Source organism: Haliotis rubra, unplaced genomic scaffold, assembly GCF_003918875.1.
Source record: "Haliotis rubra isolate DU_JTF1 unplaced genomic scaffold, ASM391887v1 Scf212, whole genome shotgun sequence".
Classification (NCBI taxonomy): domain Eukaryota; kingdom Metazoa; phylum Mollusca; class Gastropoda; order Lepetellida; family Haliotidae; genus Haliotis; species Haliotis rubra.
Genome location: NW_025766137.1, coordinates 66,457 through 88,845, shown reverse-complemented (window position 1 = coordinate 88,845; position 22,389 = coordinate 66,457). Strand labels below are relative to the sequence as shown.

Below are 22,389 nucleotides of genomic sequence, written 5' to 3'. Positions count from 1 at the left end.
GACAAACTTTCAGACTCTGTAAATAAATCTTTAAATGGGCTGGAGTCACGTAATGATCTCAAGTTTTCCAATCTGCAGAAGCAAATTGAGTCCCAGTCGACCTATAAGGGGCACTGATCCAGAGCGATTTATGTGTCTCACCAACAGTTTAATTACGAAACCAAGCTGCAAGCTGGTCCGTACCTGCTCCCTCGACCGTGACGTGACAGACCTTGGCAGAATTTCTACAACTTAAACAGTGGGACATAAGGAAGGGTGGATGCCCATCAGATGCTGTTTTTTGAAAATACTCCAGTAGTTCTTGTCTGATTGTAATCAAGTACCCCAGCAGATTTTCTATGCCTTGATGGTATAATGACTGATCCAATTTGATCCTATTTCTGAGTTTTTTACCTCGACATTGAATCATGTCATGTTAAAATATGATGTTTTTTTATGCTATGATATTAAAAACACACATTTGATGTATTTGAATCCGTAAACTAAACAACCCCACTTTGCCATTGCTAGAAAAGTCTGAAAATTTACTTAAGTAAATGGAGGTAAATACATTTTTTAACAAATGCTTATATGTATTTCTTATGCAACAATGAAGTTTCGTTAGTATCCTCAAAACAGTAAGACTTCAAAGCCAATAAGTTTTTTAGGCAATTAGGGACTGTTCATAATTTATGGCTAGGGGGGGTGATGATGATTTTTATGTAGAAGCATGTGCAAAATAAGTGACCCCCCTCCACTTCCCATAATTTCTAAGCATAATTTTAAGCATATTTTTATCCCCACAACACGTTTTGACGGGGGTATTAAAATGGACTCAGTGCGTGCGTGCGTCAGTCCGTCCGTCCGTGCACATTTGTCTTTTCCGGAGCAGAACTCTAAAACCGTTCTCTACTTCTTCACCAAACTTGGCACATAGATAGATCTGGTGGTGTACTGGTGCCTTTTGGTAGTTTTGAAATTCTGAATAAAATATTTTTGGCGTTGCCATGGCAACAAGTTTGACTTAGCCTGAAATTGGTGGTAGTGCTCTTTTCCGGAGCTGAACCCTAAAACCGTTCAATGTTTCTTCACCAAACTTGGCACATACATAGATCTGGTGGTGTACTGGTGCCTTTTGGTAGTTTTGGATTTCTGAATAAAATATTTTTGGCATTTCCTTGGCAACAAGTTTGACATAGACTGAAATTGGTGATAGTGTTCCTTTCTAGAGCAGAACTTTAAAAACCTTTCAATACTCTCCTTCCACTTTTCTATATACACACCTAAATATTTGACATAATCATAACTCATAGACATAATCATGAAGAGTATTTTGCCATTGCGGGGGATATTGATGACTTTGTCTTCTTGTAATGTACAAAATAGCTGACCCCTCTAGTACGTGTGTACAAAATTGCTGACACCCCCACCACCACCCCTAGCTCCCCAGAACAAAATGGGTGACCCTCCCTTACAGCGATTACTACTCCTTTGCTGTAACATGTGTTTGGTGGTAAACCTACACATGTTGCTTTTTACTGCCTACACAACCCCTCTTGGTGATAATGTCAGGTCCTTTAACCTCAGTATGCATCTTTATGCGGATGACACACAGGTTTACGTGTCCTTCAAGCCTCTCGATTCTGCCTCAACTTCTTTCACATTCACAGCAGTCCAGGAATGTGTTGACTGTATCACAATTTGGATGTCAACGCACTGGTTGAAATTAAATGACGACAAAACCGAGCTCATCGTTTTCAGACCCCAGCAAAACTTGATCTTCCCACTTTCTCTATTGGGCACTGTGAAATCACACCAAGTTCTCAAGTCCAGAATCTTGGTGTTGTATTTGACTCATCTCTCTGCATGGAACCACATGTCAACAGTGTTTGTCGCAGCACTTATTTCCACATTCGAAATATCGGCCTGATCCGCAGGTACCTTGACGAGAAAACAACGCGTGCTCTGGTGCAGGCGTATGTAACATCACGCATTGATTACTGCAACTCGTTGCTCAGTGGTCTTCCAAATCATGTGCTACACAAACTACAGAGAGTCCAGAATTCAGCCACAAGATTGATCAGCAGAACAAAGAAAATTGACCATATTACCCCTGTCATGAAAAATCTCCATTGGCTCCCAATCAAATTCAGAATCCAATACAAAGTATTGCTTCTTGTTTTTAAATGCATCCATGGACTGGTTCCAGGGTATCTTTCACAACTTGTAAAACCCTATGTGCCAACCCGATCTCTTCGCTCCAGTGACCAATCTCTTCTGCAAATTCAATGTACAAGAACAAAGTCATTTGGTGACCGAGCATTCTCTTCAAATGGTGCAAAACTCTGGAAAAATCTACCACAAGAACTTTGATCACTGACTGAACTTGCATCTTTCAAAAGCCAGTTAAAGTCTCATCTTTTTTACCAAAGCTTACCTTTAGCTCCAGCGTGGACTCAGAGCGCCTTTGGGCGATAACATCAGATAACAAACACCGATCAAAGGATAAACGCTGATTGATTAATTACTTTTATCTCGCACAGTGGGTTTGTCAAAAGGTAGTGTTTATGTATGTAGATTTACTAATCTATACTGAATACACCCTGTCGTAAAGTGCCTGTGTAAAAACAATGTCCTTCCTTCAAAGGATTTACCGTCAATAAATTTATTGATTGCTAATTATTTTATTTCTGTCTGAATTACTTTTTTAAAGAATGGTGGACATCATGCAAGTTGTTGACACGTGTGCTATTTTGAGTGACCAATGAGACACCAATGTGAAAAACCTGAAATGATATATCCTTTTTTCGCATATTAGACTATTGAAAGACACATGACATATGGAGCAGGATTCTTTGTCAGCTGCAGACGAATGGCATATCATTCCTTTATGTGGATATTGATGGATACATTCCTCGAACAAGGTAGTAGCCTGACATTGTTGCTATAACTTTAGTCTGTTTTAATTTTTATAATGTTTCCTTATCCTGATTCATGCTTAATTGCTTGTCTCTTTCTTCTTGCGAATCATAGTGGAACACTTGAATCCCCTTTTGAAGCTCCCTTCAAAAAAGCGGACGTACAATCACTCACCCAGTGTTATCTCCCTTTGTGTCACATGATCCGACATGCCCCTCACTCTCTCCTTCTTCACCCTTGAGGACGGTTGTGAGAGCGCCTGGGTCCCCTATACGGCGTTATATCCTTTAAATGTTAGGCCTTTGCTTCTAAATTACCTGTATACGGCTTTAGGATTGATATACCAACAATATGGTTTGAAATTTTGTCCAAATTATCTGTATTTATTCACGTTGTTGACATGTTTTTCATCGTGTTTACATTTGATGAAAGCTTGCAGTCGTTGCAGATACCGGTTGTCGTTTGCTGATCCGCGTTTAATATGTCCTAATTGTACTTCTCCATGTTCTTCCAGCTTTCGCTGTCAACTTTGTCAGTATTTATCTGAATTTGAATTTAATAATTATTTATATTCCATTATTAGGCGTGCCAAGGACAGGTCTAGATGACTTTCACAAGTCATGACTAAACCAAATGATTGCGTTGATAACCGTTTGTTGTTGTCTACTGACATTCACCTTTCCAGTGGTTTACCGGCTGCGTCTGCGGAGCAGGTCGCTGTGACTGATGGCAGCCCCGGCTCCACAGAAGAGGTCATCTACATCAACTATAACCTCATCGCAGTCGAAGAAGATGAGGGCATCGTCTTCTCAGAAGAAGAAGTCGTTTTATCAACGCAGACATCACATAGAGATGGCAGTTCGTCACAAGTGCAGCAGTCCTTGGGAGAAGCCTCGGTACTCTCAGATGCGTCATCCGCAGTGCAGCAGCAGCAGTCGTCATCGCGCAGAGCTTCAACCCCAGGGTCTTCATGCAGCAGTTTACACAGCAGATGTTGGACCTGATGGAACGGATGTTCGCGCAGGAGAAAGCAGCGACGGAGGCCCCATCCACATCGAGCCTGCGCGAAGGACAAGCAGCCTGCAGATCACATCCCACCGAGGATAGCAGCCTGCGCGAAGGAGGAAGCCTGCATGAAGGATCACACACTCTACGACATACCACGACACCTTCAGCGGAGGAGCCTTCGTGAAGGAGCTGAACCAGACGTTCACCGGAGGATCGCAGATCATCCTCCTCCGATATGGACAGCCATCAGGAGCCTTTGCAAAGGCACCATAGAAGAGAATCTACACCTTCGCGAAGGCACAGAGATACATCTCAAGACTCCAAGGAGGATCCTTTTCCGAATTCGTCGCTTTCGTGAAGGTCTCCGTGCAGGTGTCCACGAAGGTCTCCATGCAGGTCTCCATGCAGGTCTCCACGCAGATCTCCACGCAGATCTCCACGCAGGAAAGAGACAGAATGGCAACCATCTCCAGAACTAGAAGCCTCCAAATCTGAAGATGATGGGGGAATCAGAGATTAAATCTTGGATGGCAAATGGACTAGAACTTGCATCACCTTCTAAAGAGGATAATGAAGCGTTTCAGTACAGGATGTCTAACGAGGACTTCGATACACTTACTCTTCCACCCATCGATCCTGTCACAGATGTACCAGGAAACCTCAGCACAGCCTTCAGGAAGGCAATGAGGTGCCAGAGTCAGAGCGTCCCACCATTCAACGCTAAGAAGTTCTCTCTTCACCACATGGAACCCTTCACGAAGGCCCCCGAGATAGATGAGAACTACAAGATCATCAACGACTCCCGAGCCAGGACTTACAAAGTGGAAGATAAGAAGTTGGCACAACTAGACACAACTACCAGACGTACCTTCAAGAGCCATCAACGAAACTCTCATCGCGAAGTTTAGGAACTCGACCATGGAAGAAGATAGAATGATCTACTCGGCATTACTAGCCCAGAAGAAAGATCATCAGTTCATGTCTGAACGTCTGGCATCTACGTCAGCAGGACTGACACTATTAAGAAGACAAGGATTGCTGTCTTCCTGTACGTGGAGTGAACGCTTCACCAAGTCACTATACAGAGCTCCGTGGTCAGCACCATCTATCTTCGCAGGGGAAATTGAGGAGGTAGCCAAGGAAGTAACGAAAGAGTCAAGGGAGGTAATGATGATCAAGTCCATCGACACACTAGCCAGTGTTATCCATCAGACCTCGCAACGCTACTCTGGCAAGTCGAAGTTTACAGGAATACAAAGAGCCAGGGAAAAGAAATATGGCGGATCCTGAGGAGGCAAGGATTCTTTTCATCGCCCAACCGGAGCTCCCAGAGGTAACCCCGGAAGAGGCAGGGCATCCAGAGGTGCCAGGAACTTTAGACGCTGAAGGACGGGTTCGGAACGACTGGAGTCTTCCACCCCCAGCCGTTCCCATACAACCTTCAACAGTGGGCGGATGTCTACAACGCTACTGGAAGAATTGGGGAATACTTCAGGACGACTGCGTATCCCAGATCCTACACAGAGGATACAAGATACAACTACAAGCAGTACCACCATTGACAAGCAACTCTCTGGCCCACAACTATGCTGCCGACCAGAGGGAGAACCTACTTGACGCTATCACAACTCTACTCGAGAAGGAAGCGATCGAAGAAATAAAACAGGAATTCGTCACGCCCGTTTTTTACTCCCCAATCTTCTTAGTACCAAAGAAAAATTCCAGGGAAAGTTCCGACTTATATACAACATGAGGAAATTCAACCAAGATTATCTATGCAGCCCCTCAAAGTTCAGAATGATACATCTGCCTCAACTGCAACAACTCGTACGTCCATTAGACTACCTCGCCAGCATAGATCTACAGGATGAGTATCTTCACATCCGGATACATCCGGACTCAAGGAAATACCTACGATTCCTCTTCAACGGATGTCATTTCCAATGGAAGGTTCTACCATTTGGAATATCGTCGGCCCCCTGGTTGTTTACTCGAGTGACAAAGCCAATCATCACTTATCTACATCATCGAGGTCTACACAGTGCGTTTTACCTGGACGACGGGATTCAAGCTCATCAAGATCCCAGTCAACCCGAACTGCAACTAGCTATAGACTTCACAATCAGGCTACTCACACAACTAGGATGGCTAGTAATCTCCTCAAATCGGAACTAGAACCCACACAGGATCTGCAATTCCTAGGAATACGGTTCATCACATCGCAGAATCGCATAGTCGTCCCAGAGGAGCGTTGGGTCAAGATACAGGCACTACTCTCTCCGTTACTACTACGAAGTTGGCAGAGCCTACTTGGTCTTCTCATGTCAGCACAAGACATGACACGCAGAGGAAGACTACAACTGCGGCCACTACAAGTGTTTATGAACGCTCATCTAGACAGTCCAGACTCCTTCGGACTACCGGACGGACTAAAACCATATCTCCTATGGTGGACTCGGAAGTCGAATGTTCGAGATGAAAGCAATAATAAACGCCTTACTACACTGGTCCAGCATACTAAGGAACGCACAACTGATGATCCATACGGACAACTCCATAGTGGCGTTCTACGTCACCAAACAAGGATCAACAAGGTCAACGAAACTTCTAGATCTCAGCTTTCATCTGTTCAGCATAATAGACAATTTGAACATCGATGTGAAAGCATGTCACATTCCCGGAGCCAAGAATGTGATAGCAGACGCCCTGTCTCATTCAGATGCATCATACAGAGGATAGGATCTCCTCTGATAGACCTGTTTGCTACAAGGTTCAACAAACAAATACCAACATTCATCTCTCCGATTCCGGATCCACAAGCATGGGCAACAGATGCTCTAAGCACACCCTGGGAAGGACTAAACGCATACGCGTTTCCACCTCCAGCTCTAATACCGCAGGTATTACAGAAAATCAAGCAGACGAAGAACCTGCATCTGATTTTGGTCGCGCCCTACTGGCCAGCGAGGGTGTGGTTTCCCATCCTCATTAAAGAACTCGGAAATCCAACCCTACAACTTCCAGAGTGGCCGAACCTACTAATTCATCCGCACACCAAGCAAGTACACGGCAATCCAACAATATTCCAACTATAGCATGGAACGTATTAAAACTTGCTTGAAGAAAAGAGGATCCTCCGCCAGAGCAGCGAATGCAGTCACATTAGCTCTACGTAGATCAACCCGCAGCTTGTACGGCGACAAGTGGCAGAGTTTTGAGAAATACGCTTTAAGGAAGGGCTTCACGGTAATGGAAGCAACACATCCTCAAGTGGCGGAATATCTTTGTCATCTAAGACAAACAAGGCGGTTAAAAGGTTCAACACTCTCTACATACCTAGCGGCCCTCAGTACAGTTATCACCATGAAGACGGGTGTGAAACTGACTAAAGTACCAGAGATACTAGCTCTACTACGCTCCTTTAAGTTGGAAGACCAACAAAAGAAATTCAAAGTGCCTGCTTGAGACACCTACGGAAATCTCACGTACAACAATATCAATATGGATGAGAGCCGTCATATTGAGAGCCTATAAAGCAGCAGGACTCGAGCCACCACGAGCTTCCAATCCTCATGAAGTCAGAGCACTGGCATCGACACTTGCTCTACATGGAAACTGCTACATCTCGACAATAATGGAGGGCTGCTTCTGGAAGTCGGAGACGGTGTTTGCCAACCACTACCTCAGAGACATTGCTACCGAGGATGTCTCCGGTATCCACCAGTTTTGGCCTCTTGTTGTAGCACAACAATTGACGGTTCCTCAAAGACGCTGAGATGAATCTCACCCGTTATCACATGACTTGTAAAAGCCGACACTAAGATAGGCTAGCATGAGTGACAGACCCTATACTTGTAAGGACTTACTCATATATGAAGAAGGGTCACTTCTCCATTTGATGCGGAAATCAAGTCATGGAGGCGTATAAATCCACTTTTATTGTCAGGAGAAGCGGTTCCGGAAAATCTGTTAAGTTGTGGTCCCCCCAAACTCATCAGAGGAAGCTGGAAGGAAGGATCAGCATAGTACTATAAGAAGTTCCCTCAGGGGGGTATGCAGGACGTAAATCAGCATGGCATCCAGAGTGGCTTGACCCACCACCATTTCTGTTGGATTCTACAAGCAATTAAGCATGAGTCAGGATAAGGAAAAATATGTTATTTTTTTATTCAAATTGATATTTTATACTTATCCTGACTCATGAGGTAAGCCCTCCCAACCTCCCCTCGTGGCACTCTGGATTCCCTGTAATCCAGGTGTCGGGCGCTTATTCAGGAGAGAGTGAGGGGCATGTCGGATCATGTGACACATTTTCTCGCCAAAAGAGTCAAAAGGGAGATAACACTGGGTGAGTGATTTTACATCCGCTTTTTTTAAGGGAGCTTCAAAAGGGGATTCAAGTGTTCCACTATCATTCGCAAGAAGAAAGAGACAAGCAATTAAGGAGGAGTCAGGATAAGTATAAAATATCAATTTTAATAAAAAAATTACATTTTGTTTTTATTCATTTGTTGTAGCATTATACAGAATCTTTTTTTTTTTTAGCCGTAAAGTGTAATGAGACAGACAACATACACTAGGTCGCACTAAGGGCGTGTTTGTGAAATAATATATAATCAACGTTGGCAAGCTATAAAATGTCTAGTTATTACAGTCATGTTATAAATTCACAATAAGTTTAAGCAGATCATGTGCATTTTATTAGGTTTAAAAATGCATATAGATATGATAATAAACTAATTTGGATTATAAGACAAAATATATAGACGTTAGTGTTGGGAATTGTTTAAAATCTCATAATTGATGATTGGTTCATTACAATCGATCAATCATCGAAAATAATTGATTAGCGTCATTTATCAAATTTTCCTGGTTATGTTTGTTAATGCACAAAAAAATATAGAAAAAACATGTAGTTCTTGAGAGTTTTTTTAGCAAATTGCACAAAATGCATTTTCAAATTTCACATCTTTAGAGGAGGACTAGTATGTTAGAAACATAATTTTCCTTGAGTCTTCAAGATAAATTCAATCCTGACTTGGAATGATCTTGTAGTGCTTATGAAATGTAACAGACAAAACCAACCTTGTGAAATATATTGTTAATGCAAACGAATGTTCCAGAATTGTTTGTGGTCGATTATGAGAAAACATGATTGATTGTTTGGTCGTTTAGTGATTGCGACCATTCTTCGTTTATTTCAATTAATCGGACCACCACTAATAGACGTACATTGACTTTGTTATTTTTCAGTCCAAACATGTTTTACCACGATCAAAATGTTTTCAATTGTTATCAAAATAATGAAGATGGAAATATTATTGAGTAAAAAAAGATTTCCTCTTTGTTGATCAGTCTATACTTATACTATCAATTGCACATGCGGGTGGTGCAGCAGAGGTCATGAACCAGTCAAGAATTCTGGGATATCATCCGGGTACTCACGGGAGAAAAACAATAACAAAAGCAACAACCAGTCTACAGTATTTGCTCCGGATGAGTGCCCCTTTAAGTCGATTAGTCCCGTAAGATGTCGGCCTGGGACACAGTCTAGGATTAGTATCCGTAGGCGGTTCAGGAGTTCTGTCCCAGAGAGAGGGTCATCTCCTGCCGTCTGAAGCTGCACACGACGCAAGCATGCTGCACAGGTCGGGTGGTCTTGACTCGGATGTCTTTGATCACATAGCTGTCACTGGGTCAGCCCAGGGTCAAGTTAGGGTTAGCACGGCTGGCTTGGATGGCATGTGAAGCTCAGTGGTCCTCAACCTTAGCCACGGGCGGCACGTTTGATCAGGTGGCTGGGGAGTCCAGGTCACTGGATATTGACAACCCTCCTATTATTCCGTTAGTCCCGGATTTTTTGGATCAGCACGTATCTAGTGTTTACCCGTTTCGCATCCAGCCATTGTTTTGAGAGACGGTATGTTGACAGTCCCTTCCATGGATATGGAAGCTAATGATTACGTACCAGAATGGTCTCTTAGAGAGAAAATTGAACTCATTCATGAACTTCATCATCTACGGTGCCTCCTCCATCTAATCAACCAGCGCTGGAAATTAGCTGGGGACATCGGGATGTCTTCCATCTGAACGTGCCTCTGGACTTTCACTACCTCACTCATCTATAGTCAAGACGCAACTTGCCAAGACCATGAATGTATCTGGTTTACCTAGGATCTCTCAAAACCTGGGTTACAGTATTCATGAAGATTATTACCCTCTGCTCCACCTGAGCTGGATGATGATTATTCTCAACTGGACTCTAAGGCTCCTAAGGAACACTTCATTCACCTATCTAACAAGGATGTGCGTGACTTAGATATGGCAGCTAGATCTTCTGTAGATATATTATCATATGTGAATTGGTTTGTGGCCGTGTTAGGGCAAAGAGGGTAAAGAAGGATACCTTAGATGCGATGTCAGCCCACGAAGTTGCCTTAGTGCACTCTTTCCTTGACATAGTTTACCAGGGGGTCAGTGATGCTATGCATGCCCAAGTTAACACCTTAGGACGTTTGACTGCCGTGGTTCATTCTCAACATTTACACTCTGTGAGGAACCTCCCAGATTCCTTGAAGGATCAAATTTTTCAGCAACCCATTAACTCCTCTGCCATCATTAATGGATAGTGTCATCAGGCCATTACGACTAAGGATGCTGTGACCTCGCGTAATCTTAATCAGCAATTAGCCTCTGCTATGCTTACTCAAATAGATTCAGGAGTGTTCCTAGAAGTAGGAGAGGTACTCCATCATCTACTATGCCTCGCTCCTCCTCCTTGGGTCGTTCAGACTCCTTACAAAAATCAACCTTTGACCGTATGTTGGAATCCAGATCACGCTCATCTTCTGTTCCTTCCCGGGAGCTGAGAGCATCCGCCCGGAGAGCGGAAGGTCACGGGTTTGATCCCCGACCGCGTCATACCAATAGACGTTAAAATATGGTACTTGTTGGTCCCTGTCTGGCGCTCGGCATTAATGTGTACAACAAGGACTGGTCGGCTAGGAGTCAGTATAATGTGTCTGAGTGGGGTATTCATGCTTCACTGCGGCATGGTATCTCAGTGGGCTAGCACTATAAAACCAGCTTAAGTCTGGGCTAGTACAAGCAGCCGCACATACACATACACACGCATGCACGTCGTCATATGAGCAAAATATTCTCAAGCACCACGTTAAACCCAATTTCACCTCACCTCACCTTCCTGGGAGCAGTGACAGAGTTTCGGAGGAAGAAATAGGGGTAGAGGTTCCTTTCGCTCCTCAAGAGGGGGCGGAAGGGATTTTGACGTGCACATTCCAAAAACGCTTTCCTCTCAGCCTTACAACCCAGTTATGTCAACGGACAGAGCTAGACCACGTTTTTATGATACCAGTTACTCCTTCCCCTGTGGAGGGGCTGGCTTTCCCTGTACATAGACAATTGGAAACAGATCATGCCGGTCCCTTGGATCCTCTCAGTTGTGAAGAGGGGATTTATTCTACCATGGGAGAGTTTACCTCCAGTGACGACTCAGCCCACAGGACGGAGATTTTTCCTGCAGGAACCACGCTTTTCTTCAGCGACTCAGACAATAGGTAAATGTTTGGAGAAACGGGCAGTAGTAGAGCTTCCCAGTGACGATACCTTCCAGGGATTTTACTCTCCAGTGTGTCTTTCTTGTGTTCTCCTAAAACCACCAAATTTCAAGATGGAGTCGCTCAGCAACCTCCGCACACTCATCCATCCTCACTCGAAATTCATAAGCATAGATCTGAAGGATGCATATTTACACATTCCCAGAAATATCTCAGATTTGCAGTCAACGGCAGGAAATTTCAGTTTCAAGTGCTTCTGTTTGGAATATCCCTAGCGCCTTGGCTCTTCACCGTAATGATTAATCCCATACTAAATTTCTTCCATCGCAGGAACATTGCCATTCATGGATACCTGGACGATTTTTTAGCAAGGAATACTATCACGCAAACTCTACTCAAGCAAACCAAGTTCATCGTCCATGTGTTTACTCATTTGGACTAATTGTGGATCCCGACAAATCAGAGTTAGTCCCAACTTCGAGAATCAAGTTTTGGAGGGCAATCTTGGACTCTCGAGTGTCTTACATTTATCCTCCTCCGGACCGCTGGTTAATCCTGAGAGACAGGATTCTACACCTCATCAGTGTGCCTCCAACCTCTCTATGATATTGGATGTCATTCCTAGGATTGCTGACGTCAATTCAGGATTTTATTCAAAACAGACAGATCAACCAAAACAGACACTTAGATCTAGACACGCATCTTCCTTCGCAACAACAAGCTTCCAGTCTACGTCAGTCCGGCTCCAGAGGGGGGCGAGCGGTTGATCAGAGATGTCTGCATGCGGTGTGATACTGACTGGTCCGTGAGGCATACCACCAGGGGAACTATGATGTAGGGATCGTTTTTATTTCCATTTTTTCTGTATGTGTCTGTGGTAACCACAGGAGTGAGTGAGTGAATTTTGGTTTTACAACGCTTTTAGCAATATTCCAGCAATATCACGGCGGGGGACACCAGAAATGGGGTAACCACAGGAATATGGCAACCATAATCCAGAGGTAAATTTACTAACAATACTTGTAATTGTTCCTATTTGTTCATCTCATACAGAAAAATTAATATTCCGTGCTTTGTTGTATGCATTGGACACTGCCTTTGATCTCATCCCTGAGATTATGCTATCTAAAAAAAACAATCAACAATCTGAACTAGGTTTTTATTTCTACTATCCTGTTTGGGTGCAGTAGAGCCCTTTCTGCCCCAAGTCCTTTTCCAGACAGTTCCTGCCAGGGATTAAATCCTGACAGCTTCATTGTTGTAACCTTGTCACATTTCATGCTCTTTTATGAAAGTTATTCAGGGTGTATTTTGGTAGAGGTGGATGTCAGCCTTAATGTGGGAACAGATCTCCCAAACACACCATTTCATTCATGTTGAAAGCATGCATTTGGTTCTCAAAATCTGCTATATAAAGTCTTGATAAGTTGAATTTAACACAGTTTAACTTCATACTGTCGAGGAGAAGGCCTTTTTGTGAGTACGTTTCTGGTTTCTTTAACAAAGTTACATAAGTAGAGTTATCGCCTTGGTGTTGAAGATTAGACAATATTTGTCTTTTAACATTGTTACTTGCAGACAATGGCTAGTGAGTAGGTATTTTATTATTTCAGACTCGGGGGGGAAATTGCTCCCACTTCTGGTTTCGTATCCAAGAGTTCTTCAAGACATATAAGGCAGTACTACACTATTCTGGATGACAGCAACAAACAGAACTGTTACACATCGTATACAGGATTACATCCATGGGCTATTTTGTTGTGGACAGTCTGTGTTTATGGACAGTCTGTGTTTATGGACAGTCTGTGTTTATGGACCTTCAGTGGACTCGTGTGTACTTTTGACCATTGTTTGCCTCGCCATCTGAATGTGATTGGATTTATATTTGTGCTGATTAGTACAAGATACCCTGATTACCTATATTATCTTGTGGATAATGTCACTGTTTCATGCTACTGTTTGTGAAATGAGGTTGTAATGTAAAAAACATATTTAGCCTAAACAGGTTTTATTTTCCATTTGTAGTAATATGTGCTGAATATCCATAAGGTCTACTTTTGGTTTGTGACAAACCACTAAGGCTTACACTTGACATTAATTGTGGACAAGGTTATCAAAAAGCAAAGGCCGATCCACAATATTTTGAAAAAGGAGAGGTACACTTCATATACAAAGTAAAAACGTGACTTGGCCAAGGCTGAAGTTAACACATAAGGTGTGTGAAGACACCAGTTCCAGTGTACAAAAAAGCTCTGTAATGGAATTAAATCATCTACGATAGAAGCAGGCTGACTGGACTGACTGGGTGACCCAGTTGTTAAAATTTTGCAGGTCAAACACCCAGCCAGATGAATTCCCCTAGTTGAAAATTTGTTGTGGGGGACAATTTTGTCAGTCATTTAAATTGTCTTTTACCATATTTCTGCTTTCTAAACTTAGTTTTGGCCTAAAAGTCCTGATTAAGTAGGGTCTGATGTATTAAAACCTGCAAAGTAATTGTTTAGTTGACTTGCTGTGTTGGGCAAATTTTGAGAAAAAAACACTAATATTATTGTTTGAGTATCAAAATAGGGAACTATTTTAATTACCACATTATCATCATATATTAACCCTTTTTTGTAGGTCTGTTGAAGGGGGATAATGAAAAGACAGACAGCCAGCATCCACAATGTGCTCAGTACAAAGAAGAATTAGAACATGTCAAGGAGGAATTTGAAAGATACAAGTTGCGAGCACAGTCTGTTCTCAAAAACAAAAACAAGGTGAGTTATCTGCATTAGTTTTTCATTTTGTAGATCACAGATTCCGAGTGTGTGCATTAGTACAAATTATCAGGACTTACAGTCAAAGTTCTTATCCCCCCGGTTGGGATTTAGTTGACGCCTAGTCCGTCCGTCCGTCTGTCTATAATCATTTTGTTTCCAGAGCGTAACTCAAAGACCTTTCAATATTTTTCAACAAAAATTGGTGGATATATCAAACAGAACCTAAGGTGGTGCCTTTTGCTATTTACAGATTTTTGGCATTATTTTTCCCGGTTTCTATGGAAACGATTCGGACTTAGTCTTAAAGGGAGGGGTGGGCTTCGTTTCCGGAGCATAACTCAAAAACCGTTCAATATTTATCTGCAAGACTTGTGGATATACTACAAACAAAAAATAAGGGAACACCCTAAAATTTGATAGTCGTATATAAACGTGGTGAGGTCATTTATACACTAAGGTAAATGCAACTTTTTGTGTGCTTAGTGGGCACTTTAAACGACATGTTGGAACATGCAGTGAAGCAACTGATTCAATATTTGTTGAGTTTGAGTGAAATGAAACATTGTTAAAAACAGTGAAAAACAAGAAGACAAAGTCATCAATATCCCCCGCAATGGCAAAATACTCATGATTATGCCTACGAGTTATGATTATGTCAAATATTTAGGTGTGTATATAGAAAAGTGGAAGGAGAGTATTGAAAGGTTTTTAAAGTTCTGCTCCAGAATAGGAGCACTATCACCAATTTCAGTCTATGTCTATGTCTATGTCTTACGTTTAGTAAGAATCAAAGTAGCCAAGCCAAGGCTTGTGATTAAGATTATAGTCTTAGGGTTAAAGAAGATAGTCGACACAGTTCATAAGATTAAAGTGGATACGTGTAGTCCACATATTTCATATAGAGCTAAAATGATAGTCTAATAATTATTTGGGAATTTAAAACTTATCTACAATTTGGTAAAACGAGGGTGATTGAAAGCATACTCACCAGATGTGTTTTTCCGGTTCGGACGGGTCGACTCATGTACCGCGTGCTCCCCTCCAACTGTGTCTGCTCTCCTCTGAGCGTCCCTGCTCCCTTCCTCCTGGTCCCCCTCGTCCCCTCCTCCTGGACCCCTCATCCCAAGCTGACCTGTCGCTGCAGTCCTCGTCCTCTACATCCATGTGAACCTGAGCTAAGAACTCAGGCTCCTCTTTAGTCTAAGTCGCATACGGGACCTGCAAACAGTACGGGTTAACTGTAGTTTTCCAAAATAACAGTTTTAACCCCCATCGTGCCAGGGTGCACAATTATGGAGATTTACCTACTCACATTGTTCTCTAATAGTGATAGTAGACTGCTAACTAACGTGGATAATAAGGCAGGCTTTGTGACATAGAATCTACATTCATGAAGCAGGATGAAAATGTTACACATAATAACAAACATTTTCATACTGTTAAAGGACTGTTACAAGCAACCCACTCAAGGTATAATCCTAGCTATTGCGTGATCGATATTCATACACTCTTATCGTCCAATTTGGCAATATACACTGGGAAAAAAAATCCACATTTACAAGCTTGGAAATGCCTTGGTAAGATGATGTTTCCAAGACATTTCCAATTTTGGAAATATGAGATTTACAATTTTGGAAATGTCCACAAGGGGAGATAACTGGTGGGTGATGGTAAATGATTGTTCTGTGTACGCCCCCAGACCTATTCCCTTGATAATTGATGAGTGAGTCAAGGCAGTTAAAGGTCACATGCAACCAAAAAATGATACATAATTAAAACACAATTATCACTTATTCATGACATATAATATACATTGCTGATTATGAAAAAACATATAAACAAAAGTATAAGCGTACAATCGCAAATCAAAAGTGCAATATTTTGTACTTGGGTTTACTTCCCAAGAAACGAAGCAGCCGGGATCCCGAACCCAGTCAGAGCAGGTGGGTGTGCACTCAATTATAACGGCTGGTTCATTTGCAGATGCCCTCACGACTCATTGTGTGTGTATATAGAGATGTTGGGGTTTGTAAATACATACTCATTTTTTGTGTATAGCATTTGGCAATCAACAGACATCATAATATGTCATGTGTACAAGTATCACACCTGCCTGTCTGTGACATAATGTGACAGAGACCGAACTCGGGCCATAAATCAATGCGTTTTGTTTATGGTGTATAGCCTGATAGGTGTTAAGTTCAAATTGCATGTGGTCAGTGATCGAAGTTGTGTATTGAATATTGTCACTAGCAGACAGGCAGGCAGACACATAGGTGTCAATAAAACAGACATTGAGTTTTGTCTGTGACAACGACAAATTTATATCACAGTTAGAAATTCTGTCAATGCTAAAATAATGACATTGCTTTTAAGTATCGAACTGAAAAAAGTGACTCGGTAAGAAGAACATGTGGTGAAATAGACAAATGAAATTATATAAACAGTTAAATCGGTAATCTACTGTCATAACATATAAAAAGCTTGCGCCTGTGAAATAGCAACAAAACATTAGAAAAATAGCTCACACCAAAGCCTTCACCGAGTATTCACCGGACAACCCGCTTCCAAGCTGCGCGAACCTATTTCACTGCACGTGTGCTATATGAGCGCAGCCCGGCGCAGCGCAGCCCAGCTGTTGAAACCACTTTTCACCAAGCGCTGGGGGAAAATTAGTGAATCGTTTGAACTCCGATTTCACACGGTTTTTTTCATCGCGTTATTTTTCAACTTTATAAGTTGTATTTGCACTTTTGATGATTTGTTTCGGTAAGTCCATAACGAAAGGTATCAGAATCTGCGAAGTTGTGTTTTACATCGCATGTGACCTTTAAGATTCACCAATTAACAAGGCCTACTGACTACTGCCTTGTTAATGAGTGAGTCAAGGCAGTTAAAGGGCCACTGATCCAGAGCAATAATGTTTCCAGCCAACAGTCTAATTACGAAACCTAGCTGCAAACTGGTCAGCCCCTTCTCCCTCGACCGTGACGGACATGGGGACTGGGCTACTGTCCACCTTGGCAGAATTTCTTCAACCTAATCAGTGGGACATTAGGAAGGGTGGATGCCCATCAGATGCCGTTATTTGAAAATATCCCCTACAGTTCTTGTCTGATTGTAACAAAGTATTCCAGTAGTGTAGGCTTTTTCAGATTTTCAAATGTTTGGATGGTACAGTGACTGATCCAATTTGATCCTATTTCTGTGTTTTTACCTCAATATTTAATCATGTAAAAATATGATGTCTATTACGTATGCTAAGATATCAAAAACACACATTTGATATATTTGAATCGATAAACTAAACAACCCCACTTTGCCATTGCTAAAAACTCTGAAATTTTACTTAGGTATATACAGTTTTTAACTAAGTACACAGCAAATGCTTATATATATTTCTTATGTAACAATGAAGTTCGATCCGTTCGTATCCTCAAAACAGTGTCAGCCCATAAGGTTTTTTTTCAGACAATCAAACTTGCATGCAATACAGCGATTACTTCTCTCTTGCTGTAAACCTTGTTTGGTGGTAAACCTACACATGTATTTGTCATCGTTCACTTGATGGTCAGTTAATGAATATATAACAGGTATAATTAGTGATAACACCACAATGGGGCCGGTGGGGTAGCCTAATGGTTAAAGCGTTGGCTCGACACGCCGAAGACCCGGGTTCGAATCCCCCACATGGGTACAATGTGTGAAGCCCATTTCTGGTGTCCCCCGCCGTGATGTTACTGGAATATTGCTAAAAGCGGCATAAAACCAAACTCAGTCAGTCAGTCAGATAACACCACAATGATTACCCGACAAAGGTTGGCATTTCTTGTGTCTGGAGTAAATACTCATCATTATAAATTGAGGTCTGATGTGGCAAATATTTTACATCTTATGTAATATGCGCATGGAAGTGCAGCAAGAGGAATTATCAGCTGAGTAACCGATAACATGCTGATTAATTAATTGCTTTTATCCTGCACATTGGATTTGTCAAAAGGTAGTGTTTATGTATTTAGATTTACTAATCTATACTGAACACACCCTGTCGTAAAGTCTCTTTGTGGAAACAACGTCCTTCCTTCAAAGGTTTAACCGCCAATACATTGATTGATTGCTCATTATTGGCTAACTAAATTACTTTTTATCCCACCGGCATGTAATGCGGTGGGATATAGTCGTCGCCTCGTCCGTCTGTCCGTCCGTCCGTCATCATTTTGTTTCCGGAGCATAACTCAAAGACCGTTCGATATTTTTCAACAAAAATTGGTAGATATATCAAACAGAACCTTAAGTGGTGCCTTTTGCTATTTGCAGATTTTTGGCATTTTAATTTTTATTGGTTTCCATGGAAACATTTTGGACTTAGTCTCAAAAAGTAAGGATTGCTTTTGTTTCCGGAGCAAAACTCAAAAACCGTATAATATTTTTCAACAAAACTTGGTAGATATATCAAACAGATCCTAAAGTTGTGCCTTTTGCTATTTGCAGATTTTTGTCATTTTTATTTTTCCCGGTTTCCGTGGAAACGCTTAGTCCCAAAAGGAGGGGTGGGTTTCGTTTCCGGAGCACAACTCGAAAACTTCTCAATATCTTTCAGCAAAACTTGGCAGATATGTGAGGCAGATCTTGAAGTGGTGCCTTTTGCTATTTACAGATTTTTGTGATTTATTATTTTCTCAGTTTCCATGGAAACAATTCGGACTTAGTCTCAAAAGTGAGGGGTAGGTTTCATTTCCGAAGCACAACTGGAAAACGTCTTAATATCTTTCAGCAAAACTTGGCAGATATATGAGTCCCCCGGGGGGATATGTCATCTTCTGATGACTCTTGTTTAAAGAATGGTGGACATCATGCAATTAGTTGTGAGGCGTGCTATCTTGGTTGACCAATGGGATACACCTATGTGAAAAACCTGAAACTTTGATGAAACTAGTTTTTATATTATAGGATGTACAGACAAGCAGTAGGTATTTAGAGCTTAAGCTTTCATACGCTGGACATATCATAACAAAATGAAATTCATCTTCAATCATGGCTAACTTACACACTTTACACAGTCGCAGTGACCACTAGTTATAACGACATATCACTTTTTCACATATTAGACTGTTAAAAGACACATGACATGGAACAGGATTCTTTGTCAGCTGCAGGTGAATGGCATCTCATTCCTTTATGTTGATATTGATTGATACAATCCCTGAACAAGGTAATAGCCTGATATTGTTGCTATAACTTTAGTCTGTTTTAATTTTAATATTTGCACTTTGTTTGTATTTTTTTGTTATGACATTCAACAGAATAAAAATGTTCTGCCGTGAAGTGTAATGACACAGACAACATACACTAGGTCGCACTTGGGCGTGTGTGAAATATAATACACATTGGCAATCTATAAGATGTCTAGATATTACAGTCATGTTATAAATTCACTAAGTATAAGCAGATCATGTGCATTTTATTAAGTTTCAAAATGCATATAAATATGATAATATACTAATTAGGATTATAAGACAAAATATAAAGACGTACATTGACTTCGTTATTTCAGTCCTAACATTTTGTACCACTGGCAGATGGTTAAACTTAAAATGTTTTCATTTGTTATCAAAAGAATGCCATTTAATACAACATTCAGATTGACTAGTAGTGAACCCAAGCTCACTACTCTCCTCAAGACTCCCCATGTACTTAGTTAGCCTTACATTCAAACAATGCTATTATATCAGGCTTCTCACCAAATTCAAGGTCAAACTATTTCTTAAATCAAAAAGCTACGAAGTAACAGGGGTATATAGTGTTCATTCTGTCCTTCCGTCCGTCCCGAAAGTTTGTCCGGAGCATATCTCTTAAAGTTTACATGTTAATCATTACCCATTGATGTGCCTTTTAATTTTTTTTCAGAATTTTGTTTTTTTGCTGTTTCCATGGAAACACGACTTGGTGCCAAATGTGTTTGATGGTTTTCCGGAGCATATCTCATAAAGTTTACATGCTAGGTTCACCAAACTTCACACACATGTTAATCATTACCCATTGATGTGCCTTTTGCTATTTTAATAAAAAAAAAATTCAGAATTTGTTTTGTTGTTGTTTCCATGGAAACATGACTTTGTGCAAAATGTGTTTGATGGTTACCTGGCCACAGCATATCATCGAAACTATACATGCTAGGTTCACCAAACTTAATACACAAGTTAATCATGACCCACAGATATGCCATGTGCTAAAAAATAACAATCTTCATCTACGTCCACTTCATTGTGTGCAACATGAGACAGTCAAGTTCAATTGTATGTCAGGTTTCCATGAGATAAAAAAAATAAAAATGTTTCCATAAATTATTACTGTAATCAGTACATGGCAAAACTATTATCTAACATGTATATAAAGTTTAGTAGAGTCAAGGAGAAAGTCTTGTGAGCTGCTGATCCTTGTCACTTTATATATATCAATATCAGTCATTTCCATGTCCCAAAGTGGGAAGCGGGGGTATGTGAGCTGTGCTCACTTCTACACTTGTTGCGACCCGATTTTCACCTGATGAAGGAGCAAGCATACGCTCAGAAACGTCGTGTTATTCACAATAAAGAAGTTGACATCCATAAATCTTGCTTTTCTTATTAAAAAGGTAAGTTATTTAAATCTACAGAGCTGTAGGTTTGTTTGACATGTCGCGATGTGATTATTGCTCTAATACGCCTGAGAGATTCGTCAACAGTGTGGTATGCACAGGCGGTAAAAGTTGTATTGTATGGAATTTGGTTGATTGCATATTGTTTTGTGTTAAGCTGTTTGTATGTATGTGTGATATTGAAAACAGACTGGACTTAACATTATTCCATGGTCAATATCGCAATGTTGGTGAAATGGTAATATACGGTGGTTTGTTTCACAGTTTTTATAATTCCTTTCATGCAGATAAAATTATGAAAAAGTGAACGAATTATGCCATGCTTCTCTCAGAGTGAGGGAAGATAATTTATATAATAATTCTTATCAAATTAGATATTTTTTTTTCGTCCGAACAGAATTCACAAATTACAGATGTTTTGTGTGGACGTGTGTGCGTACACTCCTGAATTAACATCTTACTTGAGAGGTGTTAAAAATCAGGCCATTTGTAACCATAATGACTATATTGGTTGGAACACTTGAAGAATGAAAATCATTTTACACTTCAAAATTAACTGGAACAGTAACATTTTTCATGTCATCATGTGAGCTTCAAAACATTGAATGAAATAAATGCTGTATGATGGAATGGATCAGAGAACATTATAATGGCATAAATGATGCTTAATGACACATGTAATGGTTAAAAATATATAATCACTATGTTAGTTAACTCATGACCACACACGTCGAACTGGTACCGATAGATTTATATCTAATATGTAAAATTTCATCATTTCTTAGTACCTGAAATAGGATTAAACGAATTTGGAATGATATGTTTTAATCTGAGATCAATCTGTTAGGTAGCAGTTTACTAAAGTAGAACTTAAATCAGCTTCAAAATATTGGTCATTCGCAAACTGAATCAGATCTCACTTATACTGCAGTAAACAGTATAGGGATACATAACGAAACATACAGTACCTGGCCATAAGTATTCGTGATTTTGGAAATGACGTTGTTTTTGCTAAAACGAATGCGCCGTTTAGATTCGCACCGTGAGACACATTCAGTGTTTAGAAACACTGATTTTCTAAAAATAGATTCCCTGTCATGTGCCTGTCACGTGACATGCCTACAAGTTATTGTCTGCTTGTTTACTTCCCCTCTGGCAATCGTCCGCGCCAATGGGTCGTATATCACATGAATTGACAACTGACACGAAAGCTGCGAAGCGGTCGAAGAAGACTATTCACTGATCGTGATCGAACGTCGTTAATCAGGTGTGTCAAAAACAATTGTCGGGCAACATTGGGAAATATTACAAACAAATTTAACAAAAATAAGACTCGAACATTCAGTGAGGGAACTGTCAGAAGAAAATTCAATTTCTAAGGATATAAACGACGGATTGCCAAAAAATCAGTGTCAATTCGGGAGGTTAACTTGAAAAAAACGCAGATTGTGGTGTCAGGAACGCAGGAATTTCACAGTTGATAATAACTGGAGTAAATACATGT

The 22,389-nt window shown here is 40.9% G+C and overlaps 1 protein-coding gene and 1 long non-coding RNA gene across 2 annotated transcripts in view; one reads left to right on the top strand and one right to left on the bottom strand.

The window, feature by feature from the left end:
- Positions 1-22,389, top strand: part of LOC124276722 (GRIP and coiled-coil domain-containing protein 1-like) — an 83,806-nt gene that overhangs the window by 51,404 nt on the left and 10,013 nt on the right. Inside the window, exon 6 of the mRNA XM_046712364.1 lies at positions 14,106-14,245. Within this exon, the coding sequence (XP_046568320.1) occupies positions 14,106-14,245 (140 nt within the window). The remainder of the gene's footprint in view (positions 1-14,105; positions 14,246-22,389) is intronic.
- Positions 6,501-22,088, bottom strand: LOC124276726. Its single transcript, XR_006898634.1, has 3 exons — positions 21,840-22,088; positions 15,462-15,466; positions 6,501-6,510 (listed from the first exon to the last, which is right to left on the bottom strand). It is a non-coding gene; the product is annotated as an uncharacterized LOC124276726 (long non-coding RNA).